The sequence below is a fragment of the Heterodontus francisci genome, chromosome 43, assembly GCF_036365525.1.
Source record: "Heterodontus francisci isolate sHetFra1 chromosome 43, sHetFra1.hap1, whole genome shotgun sequence".
Taxonomy (NCBI): domain Eukaryota; kingdom Metazoa; phylum Chordata; class Chondrichthyes; order Heterodontiformes; family Heterodontidae; genus Heterodontus; species Heterodontus francisci.
In genome coordinates, this window is record NC_090413.1 from 12,776,839 (window position 1) to 12,796,833 (window position 19,995).

General features: G+C 50.4%; 1 protein-coding gene across 2 annotated transcripts in view; it reads right to left on the reverse strand.

The window, feature by feature from the left end:
• The window catches only part of mcoln1a (mucolipin TRP cation channel 1a), a 48,014-nt gene extending 29,356 nt beyond the window's left edge, over positions 1–18,658 (reverse strand). The window contains exons 1-3 of one of the 2 annotated variants that reach the window (XM_068020909.1): positions 18,457–18,572; positions 9,922–10,142; positions 2,055–2,222 (exon numbers count right to left, since the gene is read on the reverse strand). In XM_068020909.1, coding sequence (XP_067877010.1) covers positions 2,055–2,222; positions 9,922–10,142; positions 18,457–18,481 — 414 coding nt within the window. In that variant the 5' untranslated portion in view covers positions 18,482–18,572. Of the gene's footprint in view, positions 1–2,054; positions 2,223–9,921; positions 10,143–18,456 lie in introns of both variants that reach the window. The other variant, XM_068020910.1, reaches the window with a different exon arrangement.
• Positions 18,659–19,995: the final 1,337 nt, after the last annotated feature.

Here is a 19,995-nt window from a genome sequence, read left to right on the forward strand (position 1 = left end):
TCAGGCAGAAATGTGATTCCTCTGTGACTAAAGGTCAAAGGGGATGGGTAGTAAACAGGAGAGTGGGATTAGACAGGGTTGAATATTTAAGGGTACGGGGATTGAGCAGAGACATTGAGATATTCAAATGAATATTCAAATGAGGCAAATAGCACAGATTCATTTAAGGGAAAGCTAGATCAGTACAAGAGGGAGAAAGGAATCGATATAATCCTCAAATATCTACAACAGCCTGTTGGGGCAGGTGCTAGAGGGAGCCAGTGGAATGGTACTACAGCAAGACATCAGTGCCCTCAGGGTAGGTGAGGGGCAATTGGTATGCGGGAAGGGGAGAATTAAAATTAGAGACGTGGGAGAAGATAAAGTATTTTGTCTTTAGTTTCACTCATAATAGAAAGCAACGGTAATTCAGTTTCTCACAACTGGTGCAGGTCATTCAAGAATTTATTCTGGTACCACCTCAACTGATTACCCTCCATCAGAATTTGAAGGTTCTTGGAACCACTCATCAATTGAATCGATCCAACTTCTATTAAGTTGGGCCTCCTCCTCAGCTGAAATTATGTTTACTGTCCTTACCAACTACCCATGAGGTCATTTCCATAGCAACACTTAAAGGCAAATATTGACAGTATTGTTCAACCAATCACTCTTGTTTCCACAGCTAACATCAGGGCAAAAAGAATCAGAGCATAGGAGGCCATTCAGCCCATCATGCCTCTGCTATTAAAGCTGCTTCCATTACCTTTCCAGGCACTGCATTCAGATCAAAACTGCGTAAAAAAAAAAATCATCTCTCCTCTGCTTCTTTTGCCAATTACCCTAAAGCTGTGTCCTATGGTTCCTGACTCTCCTGCCAGCGGAAGTAGTTTCTCCCTACCAAACCCCCCCATAATTTGAAGAAAATGCCTTTTCTTGAAGGGAATTTTTACGATAAAGCAAGGCACTTCACACATTATGCATCACAGCAAGGCTCAGAATGGCCCAAAAATAAACTAAACACTGCAAGCTAGCTACAGCCCATGCAATTCTGCCAAAGGGGGTTGAGGAACAGGCCTAAAGACTCTTATAAGGAGCATTACAATTCTTTTTTTCTGACTTGGAAATGAAACACTTGACATAGTTATCTCACTGTGCTCTTTTTACCTAGCTTGCGTTGATTATATTTGTAACTAAATCTGATTAGCAGATTAGCCCATTATGAAGTGCCCTTGCATAGTACATGCTACTCATCTAAAGTATTGTGTTCCACAGTGTTAGCTCTGGCTTAGTGGGTAGCACTCTCAGCTGAATCAGAAGTTTGTGGGTTCAAGTCCCACTCCAGAAACTCAAGTACAAAATCTGCTGGAGGTGCCGTCTTTCAGATAAGATGTTAAACGGAGGCTCTGTCTGCCCTATCTCACAATATGAAAGATCCCATGGCAGTATTTTGAACAGCAGGGGAGTTCTCCCTGGTGTCCTGGTTAATATTTATCCTTCAATCAAGACCACTTGAAACAGATTATCTGGTCATTGCTGCTTGTGGGTCCTTGTTATTTGCAAATTGGCTGCTGCGTTTTCTACAACAGTGACTACACTTCAAAAAGTACTTCACTGTGACGTGCTTAAAGATGTTCAGAGATTGTGAAAGATGCTCTAGCAATGCAAGTTCTTTCTTTCAACACAGTGGAGTCCTCCGTACTATCTATTTTACAATAGGGTACATTTATTCAAACATATATTCAAGACTGAGCTAGACAGATTTTTGATCTACCAGGCAGTAAAGGGTACGAGGGGATGGCAGGTAGGAATGTGGAGTTAAGGCCACAATCAGATCAGCCGCAATCTTACTGAATAGCGGAGCAGGCTTGAGGTGACAAATGGCCTACTCCCGCTCCAATTCCTTATATTCTTATCTATTCAGTCCAGCCAATATGCTAAAGTAGCAAGTTGCGTCAATTAGCATGGGTTGTCACTGGAAAATGCAATCTGGTATGATAACAGAGAGAGAAAACTGGGCAACAGTCCAAATCATAACAAGAGGAAGAAAGCCTATTCTAATGGCAGCCACCAACCTGTTCAACCGTGAAGAAAATAGAATCATAGACATCCTTCTGTGTATACACAGCGTAGGAAGCGTCCGAGTCATCCGTGTAATCCTTCAAGAAGAGATGCTTAAAGGTCATTGTGTTTTCCTCCGTGAAATCCACCACCATCTGGTTACTCAACCCAAACAGGATCAACTGTGGGGAAAATAGTAAGAGGCATCAGTTTCTAAATATGAATTTACTGCCCTGATAACAGGGTTTTTTTTTGTCATTTGGCTATGCTAGCTTTGGGTCCTAGACTGTCCAGCTGTGGTTCAGTTGGTAGCACTCTCGCCTCTGAGACAGAGGGCTCTGGGTTCAAGTCCCACTCCAGGACCTGAGCGCAAAAATCAAGGCTGACACTCCAATGCATTACTGAGGGAGTGCTACACTGTCAGAAGTGCCGTTTTTCGGATGAGATATTAAACCAAGAATCCTTCTGCCCTCATAGGTGGACATAAAAAGATCCCTTGGCACTATTCGAAGAGCAGGAGAGTTTGCCCCAGTGTCCTGGCCAATATCTATCCCTCAATCTACATCACAAAAACAGATGATCTGGTAATTACCACAATGCTGTTTGTGGGAGCTTGCTGTGCACAAATTGGTTGCTGACATGACAACAGTGCCTACACTTAAAGTACTTGATTGGCTGTAAAGTGCTTTGGAATGTCCTGTGGTGGTGAAAGGTGCTATATAAGTGCAAGTCTTTTTTTTTGGTAGGGAGCAAACTTGCACACACTTGGGATGCTTTCACCTTCGACAGGCTCCTGTAGTGGCTCGGCTGTGCCGCAGAGCCTTGTAGAGCATGAAGGATGAGGTTTGCAGTTGGGCAACGTCCCTACATGCCTGAACTAATATAACAGTACATGAAATAAATATTAAGACAGGACTTTTCCACTATCTTGAGCGCAAGACCAAAGAGGACAGACAATCTACTTGGTCTTGTGGCCAACGATTATCATAACCAATGGTTTTAAAAAAAAAAACTGATTTATCTCATTGTTTTTTGTGGGAGCTTGCTGTGCGCAGACAAGCTGCTGCATTTTCTACACTGCAACAGTGGCTACACTTATAAAGTACTTTGACCGCTGTAAAGCATTTTGGGGCATCTCAAGGCTGTGAAACGTACTATGGAAAGACAAGTCCTTTCTTTCTATAATTCACAGTCACAGACCTGTGCAAATAGTATTACAGTTGTTCAGTTCCAGTTGGTCATCATCCCCACTCCAGTCCACCTCGTCTCAATACAGCTTGATTTCCCCCACAGTATGTACACAAGGGTAAGAACAAGCCATTTGGCCCCTCTACTCTTCTCACCCCCAACAACCTAACTTATCCAAGCACCCCCACCCCATGGCGTGATGAGACTGGATGTTCACGGTGTGTTGCAATGATTGCGATGAGACACTGCCCAGCACCCGGCCTCACCTACCATCCAGAACCCCCCCTCGCCCACCGCTCAGACCAGAAGACCATGTAGGATGTTGATGGCTTATTAATCGCAGTCTCTTGAAGCAGAAAAATGGGCCATGTTGAGTTTTGAGTTGGTTCTGATTTAAAGGTTGAGTGACTCTCTATCTGTAAAGCTTGCTGTATTTTACTGTGAATAAAACCAATAGGTTAGACAAGTTTGATATTTTGGTGGACCTCAGGTCTGATTGCCCTGAGGAACAGAAAGAGTTAAAACAAAACCCAAAAATTCCAAGACTTTTCCAAGAACCACTGCACCTTCCATTTCCATGTGGATTTTCATGGACCTATGAAACTCTAGAAACATACACTGCCAAGAAAACCCTATATGCCAAATGAGAAATAATTTATTCGGTTGGAAACTTACATTAGACTTATAATGGGAAAAAAATCCTACATAACTTGTAAAAAACCAATAGCCAAGATTTACATTTGAAATACCAGGGATTGAACTGGAGACAAAAGTCTATCAAGAAGCCCAGTCAGGCTTAGTGACTGAATTACCTAAAATGGCTTCATTAGCATGACAGTCAAGGCAATCCTCACATATCGACTTTGAAAGAGCAAAATCCCCTCCAAGTGTAAATTGACATCCTGGGGCCTATGGAACCTTGAATTTCATTAGAAGGTTCCAGAAAAACCTGAAGCAACCATGTGACCATCTGTCCATCCAGGGGAGTTGTTACACAGACAAAGAGACAAGCAGTAACTGTGTGTGCAGCAGCAGAGAAGGCTGCAGGCTTCCCTTTCTCGCTCCCCAGAAAAGATCAAGTTTGAAAACCATCTGTGACTGTGGACCCGTCAAGCCTACAGACTGATACAGCCAGCAACCAGGGGAAAAGAGCCAACTACAATTCTGCCTTCAAGGAAACCTAAGCAAAGCAGGCCAGCCACAAACTGCACTTTGACCAGCGAGGACTTCAAGAATACAGCTTCAGCCAAGGACTACTGAATCATCCACTTCAAAGACTGTGTACTTAAGTTCCATTTGCTCTGGACTGGAATCCAACCATCAAATGTATTTTTCCCTCTATAACCTATTTGTGCATGTGCGATTCGTGTGTAAACGTGTGTGCAAATGTGTAGCATTTTTTTAGTATTTTTAAATAGGGTTAGAGTGTTAAGTATAATAAACTTACCTCTTTCTTGTTTAAACTCAAGAAAACCTGTCCAATTGGTTCTTTCACGATCACAGCAAAGGTAAAAAGGCAAAACACTCTCAGAGGTGGTGAGTACAATCACTGTTTAAAAGGAATAAACCCTGTTGTGGTCAAATAAGAGGAAAAAGCGGGGAATCTGAGACCCCCTCCTCACCCGGCCGTAACAACACTCATTGCTGCTGGAGAAAACTCCAAAAGCCTCCTAGTACAACATCCTGAAGACCTCTGCTCCAAGGCTCACACCAAACAACCATTCACTGTTCCAAAGAAACACTGTGATCATTCTGACCATCATTTGCAAGATAATTCTAGAGGAGGAAAGCCATTTGTCCCATCCAGAAAGACACTGCATTGGGGTTGAACGCAACATTTAAATAACTCCAGGGACTTTGCCTCCATTACACTATTCCAGAGTCCATTCCATACACTGATCACTCACTGTCTAAAGCACCTCCTGATATCTGTCCTAAATTTCCTTTTTAGTACTTCGAACCTGTGGCTCCTTATTTTACTCACACAATATCAAGTAAATGAATAAAGACTTGCCTTTCTACAGCACATTCACAAACTCAGAACGTGCCTAGAAAATGCGGCAGCCAATTTGTGCACAGCAAGCTCGCACAAACAGCAATGAGATGAATGACCAGATAACCCAGGTGCTGGTTAAAGGATAAATACTGGCCAGGACACCAGACAGAACTCATTTGCTCTTCTTCAAACTTCAGAGGGCATAGAGAGCCTTAGTTTAACATCTCAAATGAGAATTTCAGTTCATCAGCACAAATTAGTTGCAAGCAATGGATTCTCGACTTATAGCGGAAATATTTTCAGACATTGCCAGAACTGGGAGTAATTTGTTTCTACAAAACGAGGCACAGTTTTATGGCACTTTAATATGCTGCCAAGCCACCTCAAAAGGCTTCAGACAATGAATTACTTTTCCAGTGCAGGCACTCTGGAAGTGGTTCAAGAGTTCACCTACCTAGGCTCAACTATCACCAGTAACCTGTCTCTCGATGCAGAATTTAACCAGCGCATGGGAAAGGCTTCCTCTGCTATGTCCAGACTGGCCAAGAGAGTGTGGGAAAATGGCGCACTGACACAAACACAAAAGTCCGAGTGTATCAGGCCTGTGTCCTCAGTACCTTGCTCTATGGCAGCGAGGCCTGGACAACGTACGTCAGCCAAGAGCGACGTCTCAATTCATTCCATCTTCGCTGCCTCTGGAGAATCCTTGGCATCAGGTGGTAGGACTGTATCTCCAACACAGAAGTCCTCGAGGCGGCCAACATCCCCAGCATATACACCCTACTAAGCCAGCGGCGCCTGAGATGGCTTGGCCATGTGAGCCGCATGGAAGATGGCAGGATCCCCAAAGACACATTGTACAGCGAGCTCGCCACTGGTACCAGACCCACCGGCCGCCCATGTCTCCCCTTTAAAGATGTCTGCAAACGCGACATGAAGTCCTGTGACATTGATCACAAGTCGTGGGAGTCAGTTGGCAGCGATCGCCAGAGCTGCCGGACAGCCATAAAGACGGGGCTAAAATGTGGCGAGCGGAAGAGACTTAGCAGTTGGCAGGAAAAAAGACAGAAGTGCAAGGAGAGAGCCAACTGTGCAACAGCCCCGACGACCAATTTTATCTGCAACACATGAAGAGCCTGTCACTCTAGAATTGGCCTTTATAGCCACTCCAGGCGCTGCTTCACAAACCACTGACCACCTCCAGGCGCTTACCCATTGTCTCTCGAGACAAGGAGGCCAAAGAAGAAGAAGCAGGCTCTTCTGTGTCAGTAAATTATAATATTGTTAACGACAGGGGTCACAATTTTTACAGCAGGTTTAGGGAAGGGGAATGGAAAGACTGGGTGGGGGGAGTCCAGTAATGGGCGGTGTACCCAGAGAGTTCAGTGACATGGCAGCCCTGCCAATCTTAATAGCCTTATTTAAATAAAATCTCCAGGAATTCTGCCACACTCCTGGTTATGTCCTACCTGGCTGGCGGAAGTGGGAATTCGGCAGCAGGCGACTACAGCTGGAAACCCATGGGAATCATCTCCAACTGTCAGGTCTGAAGGTGATTGGGGGCGGGAGCAGGGCTACACTCCTACTCCTCCTGACCTACAAGGAGCTTTAACATGGTAATTTCTGAAGAGTTACCATGGTCTCTTCTAACCAGTCGGCTCATCCCACACTGCTTCTATCGCTGGACAGCAGTCAGTGCTGTACTGCCCTGCAAACGGGATTAGCCGTACCCACTGTCCACAGCCCGCAAGTCTGCTGGCACTCACCAAGAATCACAGGAGAATAATTGCCCAGATTCTAGTGAGAAAGTCACCGAACCCCAATAAGCCTCTGTAATTGGGCCTCGGGTAGAAACGGGCCTCAATTCATCTACAGCTATGCTGGCCAATACGTTATCCCCTAGTCTCATGTGGTTAATTGCAATTCTGACTTGCAAATTAAAACATGAGTAACAGACACCATTGTTGAGTCTGTGATCTCAAGATTCAATTCCCATACCATACTTGTGAACTTTAACCTTTTTCAGTGTTTGTTGGTAAAATGAAAATAAGCATTTTTTTTTATTGTTGAGTTGAATGGCGGTAGATGTTTGGTAAATAAATACACACTTATTTACCTGTATTGCCCGAGTGTTTGTGTGCAGGGCTACTCAGCCATTTTTATGGGACAACCAGTGTTCACAATTTGCCCTCGCGTCACCACTGACCTCATGTCTCAAAAACCTGCAATAGTCACTGAAGAATCATTTCTTGGGGAGTCACTGACCATTGCAGGAGAGACAATGCTTGGATCAAGCGTCCAGTCTCACGCAAGTGACCATCCGCGGTCTAATGTCAAAACTGGCAGATGTGAAACAGATGGACCCACAGGGACAGGAGCTGCCCAAAGAAAAGAAACAAATGTTGCATCCAGTTTCCTTCCTTCATCCCCAAGAATTACAAAGTCATATTAACGTCAGCACTTGGATTATTCCAAGGGCTCAGTCGATAATGGCATTGGAATACAGACACATGCAGAAAGGGCCACAGTTGGATCCTCCCCACTCTACCCAAACAAATCAATCTCAAGTTCGCCGAGGCACTAGAATCGTACTCAGTGTTTCTACATTGGGGCAGCAAGGAAATCCACCAGGTTCCTACTCCTCACCTACATTCAATGACGCTAGAAAGTACGCGTGCACTAAGGCCCCGTCTGTCCCCTCAGCTGAGTGCAAAAGATCCCACAGTGCTATTTCAAAGAGCTGCAGGGGAGATCTCCCCAAGCCCTGGCCTATATTTATCCCTCAATCCACATCACTAAAACAAAGCATCTGGTCATTATCATATTGCGGTTTGTGGGAGCTTGCTGTGTGCGAATTGGCTGCTGCGTTTTCTACATTACAACACTGATTACATTTCAAAAAGTATTTAAATGGCGGCAAAGGGCTTCGGGACGTACTGAGTTCGTGAGAAGCACAATAGAAATGCAATGCGTTCCTTCAACACCTTTTTTAAAATTTGGCAACATAATACAACATTGTGGTATTCAATTTTCATGAGCAATGATGAGAGTGGAATAGAATCAGTGAGCCAGAGTCTAAGTACGTGTGTTAAACTCACTCCTATGACCCCTTTGGCCACACTTTTTTTTTTTAAATCTTGCAATGTGGGCATCACTGACAAGGCTGGCATTTTATCGCCCATATAACAATATAAAAGCAAAATACTGCAGATGCTGGAAATCTGAAACACCAAGAAATGCTGGAAATATTCAGCAGGTCTGGCAGCATCTGTGGAGAGAAAAGCAGGGTTAACGTTTCAGGTCAGTGACCCTTCATCAGAACTGGCAGATATCAGACATGTAAAAGGTTTTAAACAAGTAAAGCGGGGGTGGGGCAAAAGATAACAAGGGTCACAGAGAATAACTGACCAGAAGGTCATGGAGCAAAGGAAAATGATATGCTGAAAGACAAAGCATTAGTACAGAGAGGGTTTTAATAGACAGAAAACTGAACAGCCTGGCCCCAAGCACAAACATGAAAAAAAACAGTGGGTGGGCACAGTTGAAACAAACTAAAATAAAATAAATACATAAAAAAAAATAAAAAGGGGGTACCCGTCATGCTCTGAAATTATTGAACTCAATGTTCAGTCCGGCAGGCTGTAACATGCCTAATCGGTAAATGAGATGCTGTTCCTCAAGCTTGAGTTGACATTCACTGGAACACTGCAGCAAGCCCAGGACAGAGATGTGGGCATGAGAGCAGGGGGGTGTGTTGAAATGGCCAGCAACCGGAAGCTCGGGGTCATGCTTTCGGACTGAGTGGAGGTATTCTGCAAAGCGGTCACCCAGTCTGCGTTTGGTCTCACCAGTATGGGGGAGACCACATTGTGAGCAGCGAATGCAGTATACTACATTGAAAGTCCAAGTAAATCGCTGCTTCACTTGAAAGGAGTGTTTGGGGCCTGGGATAGTGAGGAGAGAGGAGGTAAAAGTGCAGGTATTACATCTCCTGCGATTGCAGGGGAAGGTGCCGAGGTGGTGTTGCCCTTGAGAAGGTTGATGGTGGGCCTCCTTCTTGAATCACTGCAGTCCATCTGGATAAGCTGCTCCCATAGTGCTGCAGGGAGGGAGTTCCAGGATTTTGACCCAGCGACAAGTGAAGGGATGGCAAATACATCTCCACGTCAGGACAGTGTGGGACCTAGAGGGGAACTTGGACGTATTGTCCTAAACACTGGGTAAATAAATTTATAAAGATGCTCATCATGTCAAAGTGCTGCACACAAATGAATGGTGGTCTCAGCTGGGGCAATAGCAGGTGTTCCCCAGGGGAGCTGGGAATCAAGGTTTCTGTTTATCATCACTATGAGAGGACAGGAGTCATTGGAGTCAGTCCAGCTTACGTTCCAAGCTGTGGCCGCTCCGACGCAGCAGATGACTGCAGATGTTCTGCCTAAAGATGTGCAAAGGAAACCCAACCCCAGTACGAATGCCAGACCCGGAAGCCGACGTGACCGGCCCAAACCCGACACGTGTCCTCTGATCCCGTCGGGTCGGGTAGCAGGCCTTTACATCAGTACGTGGGTATAGGCCTGCTACCCGACCCGATGGGGCCCGACGACATGTGTCGGGCTCAGGCAGGGTCACGTCGGGCTTCTGGGTCCGGCATCCGGGCTCGGTCGGGTTTCCTTTGCACACCTCTAGGTCTGCCTTACCTGTGCCGTGACCGCGATGAGCTTGATAATTTGCACCAGCAGTTTGAAGGGCTTCCGGCCTTTCGCTCGGAATTTATCGCAAGGGCTCATGAAGAAATATTTCAGCTTCCTCCTCAGTTCCTCCTCCTGCTCCTGGGATGGCAGGCCAGAGCAAGGAGTTATCAGGTGGACTCCATCCTGGGAGCCGTAACTGTTCACTGGAGTCAGCAGCTTCTCTCTCTCTAGATGGACAGGGAAGGAAAACCCAGCAATCAGGCTCTGAAGTTACACTTTCAGCACAGAAGCACAAATGTCAGCCTTCTGAGCTCTCAGTCTGACCCCGGTCCACACGACCACCACCCCCCAACCAACCCACAACCCCAGCCATTCATCTCTTCCCTCAAGCTCTGAGCAAACCATTTCCAGACAACCCCAAGCTCTGTGCCTTGAGCCATGTTACATCAGTACAAATTAAATAGCTTCCGTAAGTTACTAACCACACTTCACATGAAACGTGAAACCAAGATGCTATGGGCACGCTCACATTAACAGTTAAAGTTGGAGTGTTGTCACTCGACAGGGACTTTCCCATTGCCTTAGCCAACACTCCTGCCTCAACAACTACCAACAGCAATGCATATTAACCACTCATTCAACTCACAGCCTGAGACACAACACAGGCACAAAATGACTAAACCATAAACACAGCACTTCCAACAAGTCAGCTGTGCAGACTTCAGGATAAGGAGCTATGTAACAGATAGTAGAGTTGACTCTGCATTCAGAATGCCCCTCCCAGCTATTTCGCCTTCAACAAAAAATCTGTTTTACTTAACATAAGAAATAGGAGCAGGTGTAGGCCATTCAGCCCATCGAGTCTGCTCCACCACTCAGTATCATAGCCGATCGTCTACCTCAACTCTACCTTCCTGCACTCTCCCCATATCCCTTGAATCCTTCAGTATCCAAAACACCACCAAACTCAGTCTTGAATATACTCATTGACTCAGCATCCACGGCTCTCTGCGGTAGAAAATTCCAATGTTTCACAATCCTGAGTAAAGAAATTTCTCCTCACCTCAGTCCTAAACGGCCACTCTCTTCTCCTGAGACTATGACCCCAAAGCAACACAACGCAAATATCGCGTCAGCGTCAGGCAACCACTGCTCAGAGAGCCACAAACACAATTCAGCATTAAATCCACACAAACCAACAACTGGGCGCTGTACTGTAAGGATAATGCACAGAACTGCCTAACTCACACAGGGTTAAAACAGAACTTGATACCTGAACCTAACATTTGCTCAGACATTATAGCACTGTAAAGTTGATTATACAACTACCAGGGCGGAAGTTGCCAATTCTAGGTCACAAGAATAATAATTACTCTAAATAGGTTTATTCCAGTGTCTAAGCACTTTAAACACTAAGGGGCAAAAAACGTTAGTGGGGATTGTATATAGACTCCCAAACTGTAGTTGGGTGATGTTGGGAATGGCATTAAATAGGAAATTAGAGACGCAAGCAATAAAGGAACATCTGTAATTATGGGTGACTTTAATCTGCATATAGATTGGGCAAATCAAATTAGTCACAATACCAAGAGGAGAAATTCTTGGAGTGTATACGGGATGGCTTTCTGGACCATTACGTCGAGGAACCAACTAGAGAACAGGCCATCCTAGACTGGGTATTGTGTAATGAGAGTGGAATAATTGAAAATCTAGTGGTGCGAGACCCCTTGGGGATGAGCGACCATAATATGAAGAATTCTTCATCAAGATGGAAAGTGACATAGTTGATTCTGAGATGGGTCCTGAATCTTTGTAAAGGAAACTAGTCCAGTGACATTACCATTACACCACCGCCTCCCCTTGCTCCTCCTTGCTTTGGGATGTCCTGAGGGCATTGAAGGCACTATATAAACACAACTTCTCTCTCATTGTTAACTACTCCTTCCACCTTCTCCCCCTAATTTCCCTCCAATCCCAACCTGTGAAGCACTCTGGGACATTTTGGGATATGAAAGGTGCTGCAAAAATGTGAATCATTGCAAGAAGTTTTAATAAAGCAAAATCGGGGGGAGAAAACACTTCCGCTGTGACGAGTCAGTAACTAGCTTGCATCGTATGCAAGTTTATTGCCAAAGGAACAAGTACAGGAAAATGGTCTGGGTAAGTTAACGCAGCCATGATGGGCTGAATGGCCTCCTCCTGCCTGCAAGATTCTATGCAACACTCGATAAGCTGTTCCGAGTACATGTTTGAACAGCCCATGATACGAACAAGGAAGGAGGCAGGAGTCAGAGAACCGAGAAAGTAAAATATCAAATGTGGTCCCTGAGGATTAAGAGCCTTGTACCAGCTCATCCAAGCCACCCAATAAACTTAATCTCGCTAGACGCTGGTGGAATGAGCCGAATCAGCTGACCTCAGGCTCCTCCTGGCCTCCTGTGCTTCCCCCTTGCTCGTTAATCATATCCCAGAATCATATTCCCTTAAATTCAGACACCAAGTTGGACAGAAAATGGAAAAAGCGCCTGATCTGGTTATAATTTAACAGCCTGGTGTGATACTGAACCAAACAGGTCAGGGAGGTTCTAGTTTCCAGGGCCAATCCATGCTTTGTCAGTTGATTGTCACTGGGACAACAGTACAATTGGCCTCATGGCTCCGGGTTAGCATTTGGTTTACTTTCTCCACAGTTAGAGAGTCAACAATACAGAAACAGGTCATTCAGGCCAAGTGATATATACTGCCATTTATGTTCCATACAAACCTCTTCCCATCCTACCAGCATATCCTTCTAATCCTTTCTCCCTCGCGTTTATCAAACTTCCTCTTAAAAAAAGCACATGCTCTTCACTCCCTGTGTTAGTGAGCACCACATTCTAACCACTCTGGGTAAAGAGGTTCCTCCTGAATTCCATTTTGGATTTATTAGTAACCGCCTTATGTTCACTCCATAAGTCGAGTCCAATTTGTTCATTTATTTCATTGAAATGCATTTTCCTATTTTTTCGCCTCTCCCAAGCACGGGTTCCATTCTACAGTCCTGTGGGGCGCCGTACAGGAGCAGGGTGCCCGGCTAAATTCCTCAGCCCTTCCCCGCCACCCCCAGCAATGCCCAAGGCAAGAGGTATTGAGGGCAAGTACAGCGTCCAGCCAAGAGTTAATGACTTAAGCACAGACCAGCCGTTGAACCTGGGACTTGTACTTTCCAAGAAAGGAAAAATGAGATAGAATGCGAGTTAAAATTGGGAAAGGAGCGTGCAGCCAAGCAACTCCTCCACCCGACAGTGACTAAATGGTTGGTGAGCTTAGTGTTGAGAGGGGCCAAGTGATGAGCAGGGCAGAGGGCAGTAGAAGCAGCAGCAAAGCTTAAGTAACTGACAAGAAACAGACATTGGAAGAGATTAATCAACCTCAGAAAATAACTTGCAGGCAAGCTGGAATTACAGGCCTCAGAATACTGGGTTGATCTCCAGCAGGATATTCATTTCAATGGCTGTAAAGTGCCTATAAACATCGGTGGTCTTGTAAGGCGCTATATAAATGCAAGTCTTCCATTTCCGATGGGAATGGATTGGCAATTCTCCTCCCCACCACCTCCTCTACCCAACCAACCCCCACACACTGTACCTACTGACAGACAGCGGAGAGTTAGGGTAACAATCCATTACTGTAAAATAAAAGACTTGCAGTTATACAGGGCCTTTCATGACATCCCAAAGCACTTTGCAGCCAATTTGCACATAGCAATACTCCACTGACAGCAATACTGTCAGGATCAGATCAATTTTTTTGTGAAGTTGGTTGAGGGATAAATACTGCTCAGAACACCTTCTTCAAAATAGTGCCAAAGGCTCTTTCACGCCCGCCTGAGATGGCGGTCTGGGCCTCACTTTAACCCCTCATCCGAAAGACGACACTTCTGACAGTGTAGCACTCCCTCAGGTACTTACTCGAGTGTCAGCACTGGATTTTGTGCTCAAGTCTCTGGAATGGATTCCGTTACGGGAACAACCCAGAGGGGGAGATGCTGGGTGTGAAAGCTGTGGACCGCCTCACGTTATCGTCAGGCCACGGAAGAGAAGAAAATACTGGCGTTCTAGACCACCCGGGGGGGGGGGGGTCACCACACGTGCCATGATGCCAGGAGCCAAGAAATGACCTAATGTATTTATACCATCAATGCTCAGTCTATACCTGCAAAGTGTTTGGACTAGTTTGAACTGCCTGAAAGAGTCGGAGGGGAGTTTTCTAGATTCATTCCCTCTTCAAAGTAACCAGGGATTTTTATCTAGTTTTTTTGCCTTTCCCTGGTTTCGGGTTGGGAGGGGAGTGTATTGTGCGATGCACAAGGCATCATGGTTGCGTGGGACAGCCTGGATGCACCAGAGGCTCTTTTCCTATCCATATGTGACGGAAGCTGAGAAATGACACAGAAACACTGATTTCACAAGAGAAAGTGAGAGCAGAGACACGTGTCAGATGCAAACACTCGTACACATCAATCACATGCTCCGGGTCACATCCAGAGCCTCTGGTTATTTTTTGGTTCCGTGCAGTCTTAAAAGGCTGACTCATTCTGAGTGCAACTCTACAAGCAGCAGCTTCCACACACAGAAACCTGGAACCTCGGCCAGTTCCTTCCCGTCCTCTAGAAGTCTTACAACCGACTACAGTGACTTCCTCGTGCCCCCAACACACACATCCACTTGCCAATCCCCATCCTCCCCATTCCAGCTGGTCAGCTAACTCAGCACTGAGCAGGGACTCAACGTGGAACTTTCCGATCTTGGTCTCGTTTTCCGCCACTTCTTCCATTCCACCAGTGGCAGCCGTGCTGTCAGCTGCCTAGACCCTAAGCACTGGAATTCTTTCCCTAAACGCCACCTCTCACTCCTCCTTTAAGACACTCTGTAAAGCCTCTGACCAAGCTTTTGGTCACCTGTGCTGGTATCTCATTATGTGGCTCAATGTAAACTTTTTGATCACACTCCTGTGAAGCGCTTTGGGACTTTTGGCGACATTAAAAGGCGCTTTATAAAAAAAAAGTTGCTGTTGAATAGCCCCAAGCTATGATAGACTTTTGGTGAGCAGGAGTATTAAGAGATATGAAGCTAAGGAAGGTAAATGGAGTTCAAGTACAGATGAGGCAGGATCTAACAGAACAGCAGAACAGTCTCAAGGGATTGAATGGCCTCCTCCTGTTCCTGTGGAAAGCCAAGAGCTAATTCTCATATGTAAAGTCACTGGCCTCTTTGGAAACTCACACATCCTTCCATACCAGGTAGATAAAACCTCCAAATACCCTTCCCGAGGCTCCATCTATATATAATCTCCCTCCATGGCGGAGGAGACTCGAAGAAGCACTCCCCTTCTATTAGTCACCCAAAAATGACAACTTAGCCGAGGCCATGGAGATGACCTGCTTCCAAAGAAGCATCAAAACCAACCAACAGAATGGGTGGCAGTGGAGTGGGAGCAGGAGGTGACCTCCGATCCTCAGGACAGATACATCAGATCTGGAACTCCGAAAAAGTGGGGAAATAAAAGCACATCACACTGAGCAATGAATAAAAACACCAATCACATATCAACACAGGTTAACAGGCCACAATAGGTTTACCTGTGACAACCATAGAAAAATTACAGCACAGAAGAGGGCCATTCAGCCCATGGTGCATGCGTGGCCGAAAAAAACAGCTGCCCAATCTAATCCCTGGGGGGGAAAGGAGGAGGGGGGGAAAGGAGGAGGAGGAGGGGGAACGGACGGGTGGGGGTGGGGGTGGAGAGACACGGGGAGGGGGGGGTGGAGAGACACGGGGAGGGGGGGGGTGGAGAGACACGGGGAGGGGGGGGGGTGGAGAGACACGGGGAGGGGGGGGGGTGGAGAGACACGGGGAGGGGGGGGGGTGGAGAGACACGGGGAGGGGGGGGGGTGGAGAGACACGGGGAGGGGGGGGGGTGGAGAGACACGGGGAGGGGGGGGGTGGAGAGACACGGGGAGGGGGGGGGTGGAGAGACACGGGGAGGGGGGGGGTGGAGAGACACGGGGAGGGGGGGGGTGGAGAGACACGGGGAGGGGGGGGGTGGAGAGACACGGGGAGGGGGGGGGTGGAGAGACACGGGGAGGGGGGGGGTGGAGAGACACGGGGAGGGGGGGGGTGGAGAGACACGGGGAGGGGGGGGGTGGAGAGACACGGGGAGGGGGGGGGTGGAGAGACACGGGGAGGGGGGGGTGGAGAGACACGGGGAGGGGGGGGGTGGAGAGACACGGGGAGGGGGGGGGGTGGAGAGACACGGGGAGGGGGGGGTGGAGAGACACGGGGAGGGGGGGGGTGGAGAGACACGGGGAGGGGGGGGGTGGAGAGACACGGGGAGGGGGGGGTGGAGAGACACGGGGAGGGGGGGGGTGGAGAGACACGGGGAGGGGGGGGTGGAGAGACACGGGGAGGGGGGGGTGGAGAGACACGGGGAGGGGGGGGTGGAGAGACACGGGGAGGGGGGGGTGGAGAGACACGGGGAGGGGGGGGTGGAGAGACACGGGGAGGGGGGGGGTGGAGAGACACGGGGAGGGGGGGTGGAGAGACACGGGGAGGGGGGGGTGGAGAGACACGGGGAGGGGGGGGTGGAGAGACACGGGGAGGGGGGGGTGGAGAGACACGGGGAGGGGGGGGTGGAGAGACACGGGGAGGGGGGGGTGGAGAGACACGGGGAGGGGGGGGTGGAGAGACACGGGGAGGGGGGGTGGAGAGACACGGGGAGGGGGGGGTGGAGAGACACGGGGAGGGGGGGGTGGAGAGACACGGGGAGGGGGGGGTGGAGAGACACGGGGAGGGGGGGGTGGAGAGACACGGGGAGGGGGGGGTGGAGAGACACGGGGAGGGGGGGGTGGAGAGACACGGGGAGGGGGGGGTGGAGAGACACGGGGAGGGGGGGGTGGAGAGACACGGGGAGGGGGGGGTGGAGAGACACGGGGAGGGGGGGGTGGAGAGACACGGGGAGGGGGGGGTGGAGAGACACGGGGAGGGGGGGGTGGAGAGACACGGGGAGGGGGGGGTGGAGAGACACGGGGAGGGGGGGGTGGAGAGACACGGGGAGGGGGGGGTGGAGAGACACGGGGAGGGGGGGGTGGAGAGACACGGGGAGGGGGGGGTGGAGAGACACGGGGAGGGGGGGGTGGAGAGACACGGGGAGGGGGGGGTGGAGAGACACGGGGAGGGGGGGGTGGAGAGACACGGGGAGGGGGGGGTGGAGAGACACGGGGAGGGGGGGGTGGAGAGACACGGGGAGGGGGGGGTGGAGAGACACGGGGAGGGGGGGGTGGAGAGACACGGGGAGGGGGGGGTGGAGAGACACGGGGAGGGGGGGGTGGAGAGACACGGGGAGGGGGGGGTGGAGAGACACGGGGAGGGGGGGGTGGAGAGACACGGGGAGGGGGGGGTGGAGAGACACGGGGAGGGGGGGGTGGAGAGACACGGGGAGGGGGGGGTGGAGAGACACGGGGAGGGGGGGGTGGAGAGACACGGGGAGGGGGGGGTGGAGAGACACGGGGAGGGGGGGTGGAGAGACACGGGGAGGGGGGGTGGAGAGACACGGGGAGGGGGGGTGGAGAGACACGGGGAGGGGGGGTGGAGAGACACGGGGAGGGGGGGGTGGAGAGACACGGGGAGGGGGGGGTTGGAGAGACACGGGGAGGGGGGGGGTGGAGAGACACGGGGAGGGGGGGGGTGGAGAGACACGGGGAGGGGGGGGGTGGAGAGACACGGGGAGGGGGGGGGTGGAGAGACACGGGGAGGGGGGGGGTGGAGAGACACGGGGAGGGGGGGGTGGAGAGACACGGGGAGGGGGGGGTGGAGAGACACGGGGAGGGGGGGGTGGAGAGACACGGGGAGGGGGGGGTGGAGAGACACGGGGAGGGGGGGGTGGAGAGACACGGGGAGGGGGGGGTGGAGAGACACGGGGAGGGGGGGGGGTGGAGAGACACGGGGAGGGGTGGGGTGGAGAGACACGGGGAGGGGGGGGGGGTGGAGAGACACGGGGAGGGGGGGGGTGGAGAGACACGGGGAGGGGGGGGGGGTGGAGAGACACGGGGAGGGGGGGGTGGAGAGACACGGGGAGGGGGGGGTGGAGAGACACGGGGAGGGGGGGGTGGAGAGACACGGGGAGGGGGGGGTGGAGAGACACGGGGAGGGGGGGGGTGGAGAGACACGGGGAGGGGGGGGGTGGAGAGACACGGGGAGGGGGGGGGTGGAGAGACACGGGGAGGGGGGTGGGGTGGAGAGACACGGGGGGGGGGGGTGGAGAGACACGGGGGGGGGGGGGTGGAGAGACACGGGGGGGGGGGGGTGGAGAGACACGGGGGGGGGGGGGGTGGAGAGACACGGGGAGGGGGGGGTGGAGAGACACGGGGAGGGGGGGGTGGAGAGACACGGGGAGGGGGGGGGTGGAGAGACACGGGGAGGGGGGGGGTGGAGAGACACGGGGAGGGGGGGGGGCGGTGGAGATGCCGCCCGCGCTCCTCTGATCGGCTGGAGCTGCTCCTACCTGATAACCGGTGGTTGGTGGCCATGGTAGCAGCCAGCAGATACGCGGCTCCCTGCGTCTTTCGCAGCACTCGGCTTCGCTCCGCCTACCGGCTTGTTGTTGCCCGGCCCACCGGACACGGGCGACCGAGGCCGCTCCCAGCGCCGCCATCAACCCGTGACACGGGAGTGCTGTCAATCAACCCAGGCCTGGCCCCGCCCCTTCCCCGACACAACTGTCAATCAACCTGGGCACCGCCCCTTCCCCAGGCTCAACTGTCAATCAACTCGGGCCCCTCCCCCCCAGGCTCAACTGTCAGTCACCCGTGCCCCAGCCCCGCCCCTTCCCCGACACAACTATCAACCCCGCCCTAACAGTCTTTTATCCTAAAATGAAAGCAAAATACTGCGGATGCTGGAAATCTGAAATAAAAAACAAGAAATGCTGGAACCGCCCAACAGGTCTGGCAGCATCTGTGAAAAGAGAACCCGAGTTCCGAAGAAGGGTCACTGACCCGAAACGTTAACTCTGCTTCTCTTTTCACAGATGCTGCCAGACCTGTTGGGCGGTTCCAGCATTTCTTGTTTTTAACCTACTCTGGCCCCGCCCCCAGCGGCTGCCAATCAGCAGACCCCGCCCTTATTCCAAGCACAAATGTCAATCAAGTCAGGCCCCACCTTCCCTTCACCAGCTGATTCTAGGCACCAGGACTGTCCAGTGTTTGGCCAACATCTCAGCTGCTCCCTTCATCATCCACCATTTCTTAAACAGACCTTTGATCAATGACTTCAAGAGGAAGTTGGATGGCCACCTCAGGGAAATAAATTTGCAGAGCTATGGTCATGGAGGGGGGAGTGGGACTGACTGCATCGCTGCCTGGAGAGCCAGCATGGACCCGATGGGCTGAACGGTCTCATTCTGTGCTGTACAGGACTCTATATCCCACTCTTTTTATAGGGCTCCTGCCACTGCCTTCCTGAAGTTTTACAGGGATCCGTGGGAGTGCGTCAGTATTTATAGGAGTTCCCCAGGAATGTGTCAGTATTTATGGGGGGGGGGGGTCGGTCCCAGGGTGTCTCAGCATCTGCAGAGGAACCCGAGGGAGTGTTAATATTTACAAACTCTGCCTGGAGTGTCAATGTTTACAGGAGATCTTCAGGTGTGTTTACACGTTTACAGGGGAGCCCCAAAAATATCCTGTATTGATGAGGTTTGTCTCGGAGCATGTATTTAGAGTGTATTGGAAGTGTGACATTCACATGCTGTCCCCATACAAATGTTGGAGTTCACAAGGAGTCTACCCAGTGAGAGTATTTTATAGGGGTTCCCCAGGTGGTTGGAAAGACGAGGTGTGATTGAAGAGGTAGATTTAGTGGGAATGTTTTGATGGAGAGCAATAGCGCAAGTGGAGGGGTTTCAGCAGGGAGTGCCAAAGTGTGGGGGTGTTTTGGCAATGTTTCTGCTGTTGTTGTTGGAGCTGGGGGAGGGAGGATTGTTTAGCTGTCCAGATTCAGGAAAATGGAGTGTTCGAGCTGGGGCACACTGTAGAGGTTGGATGGA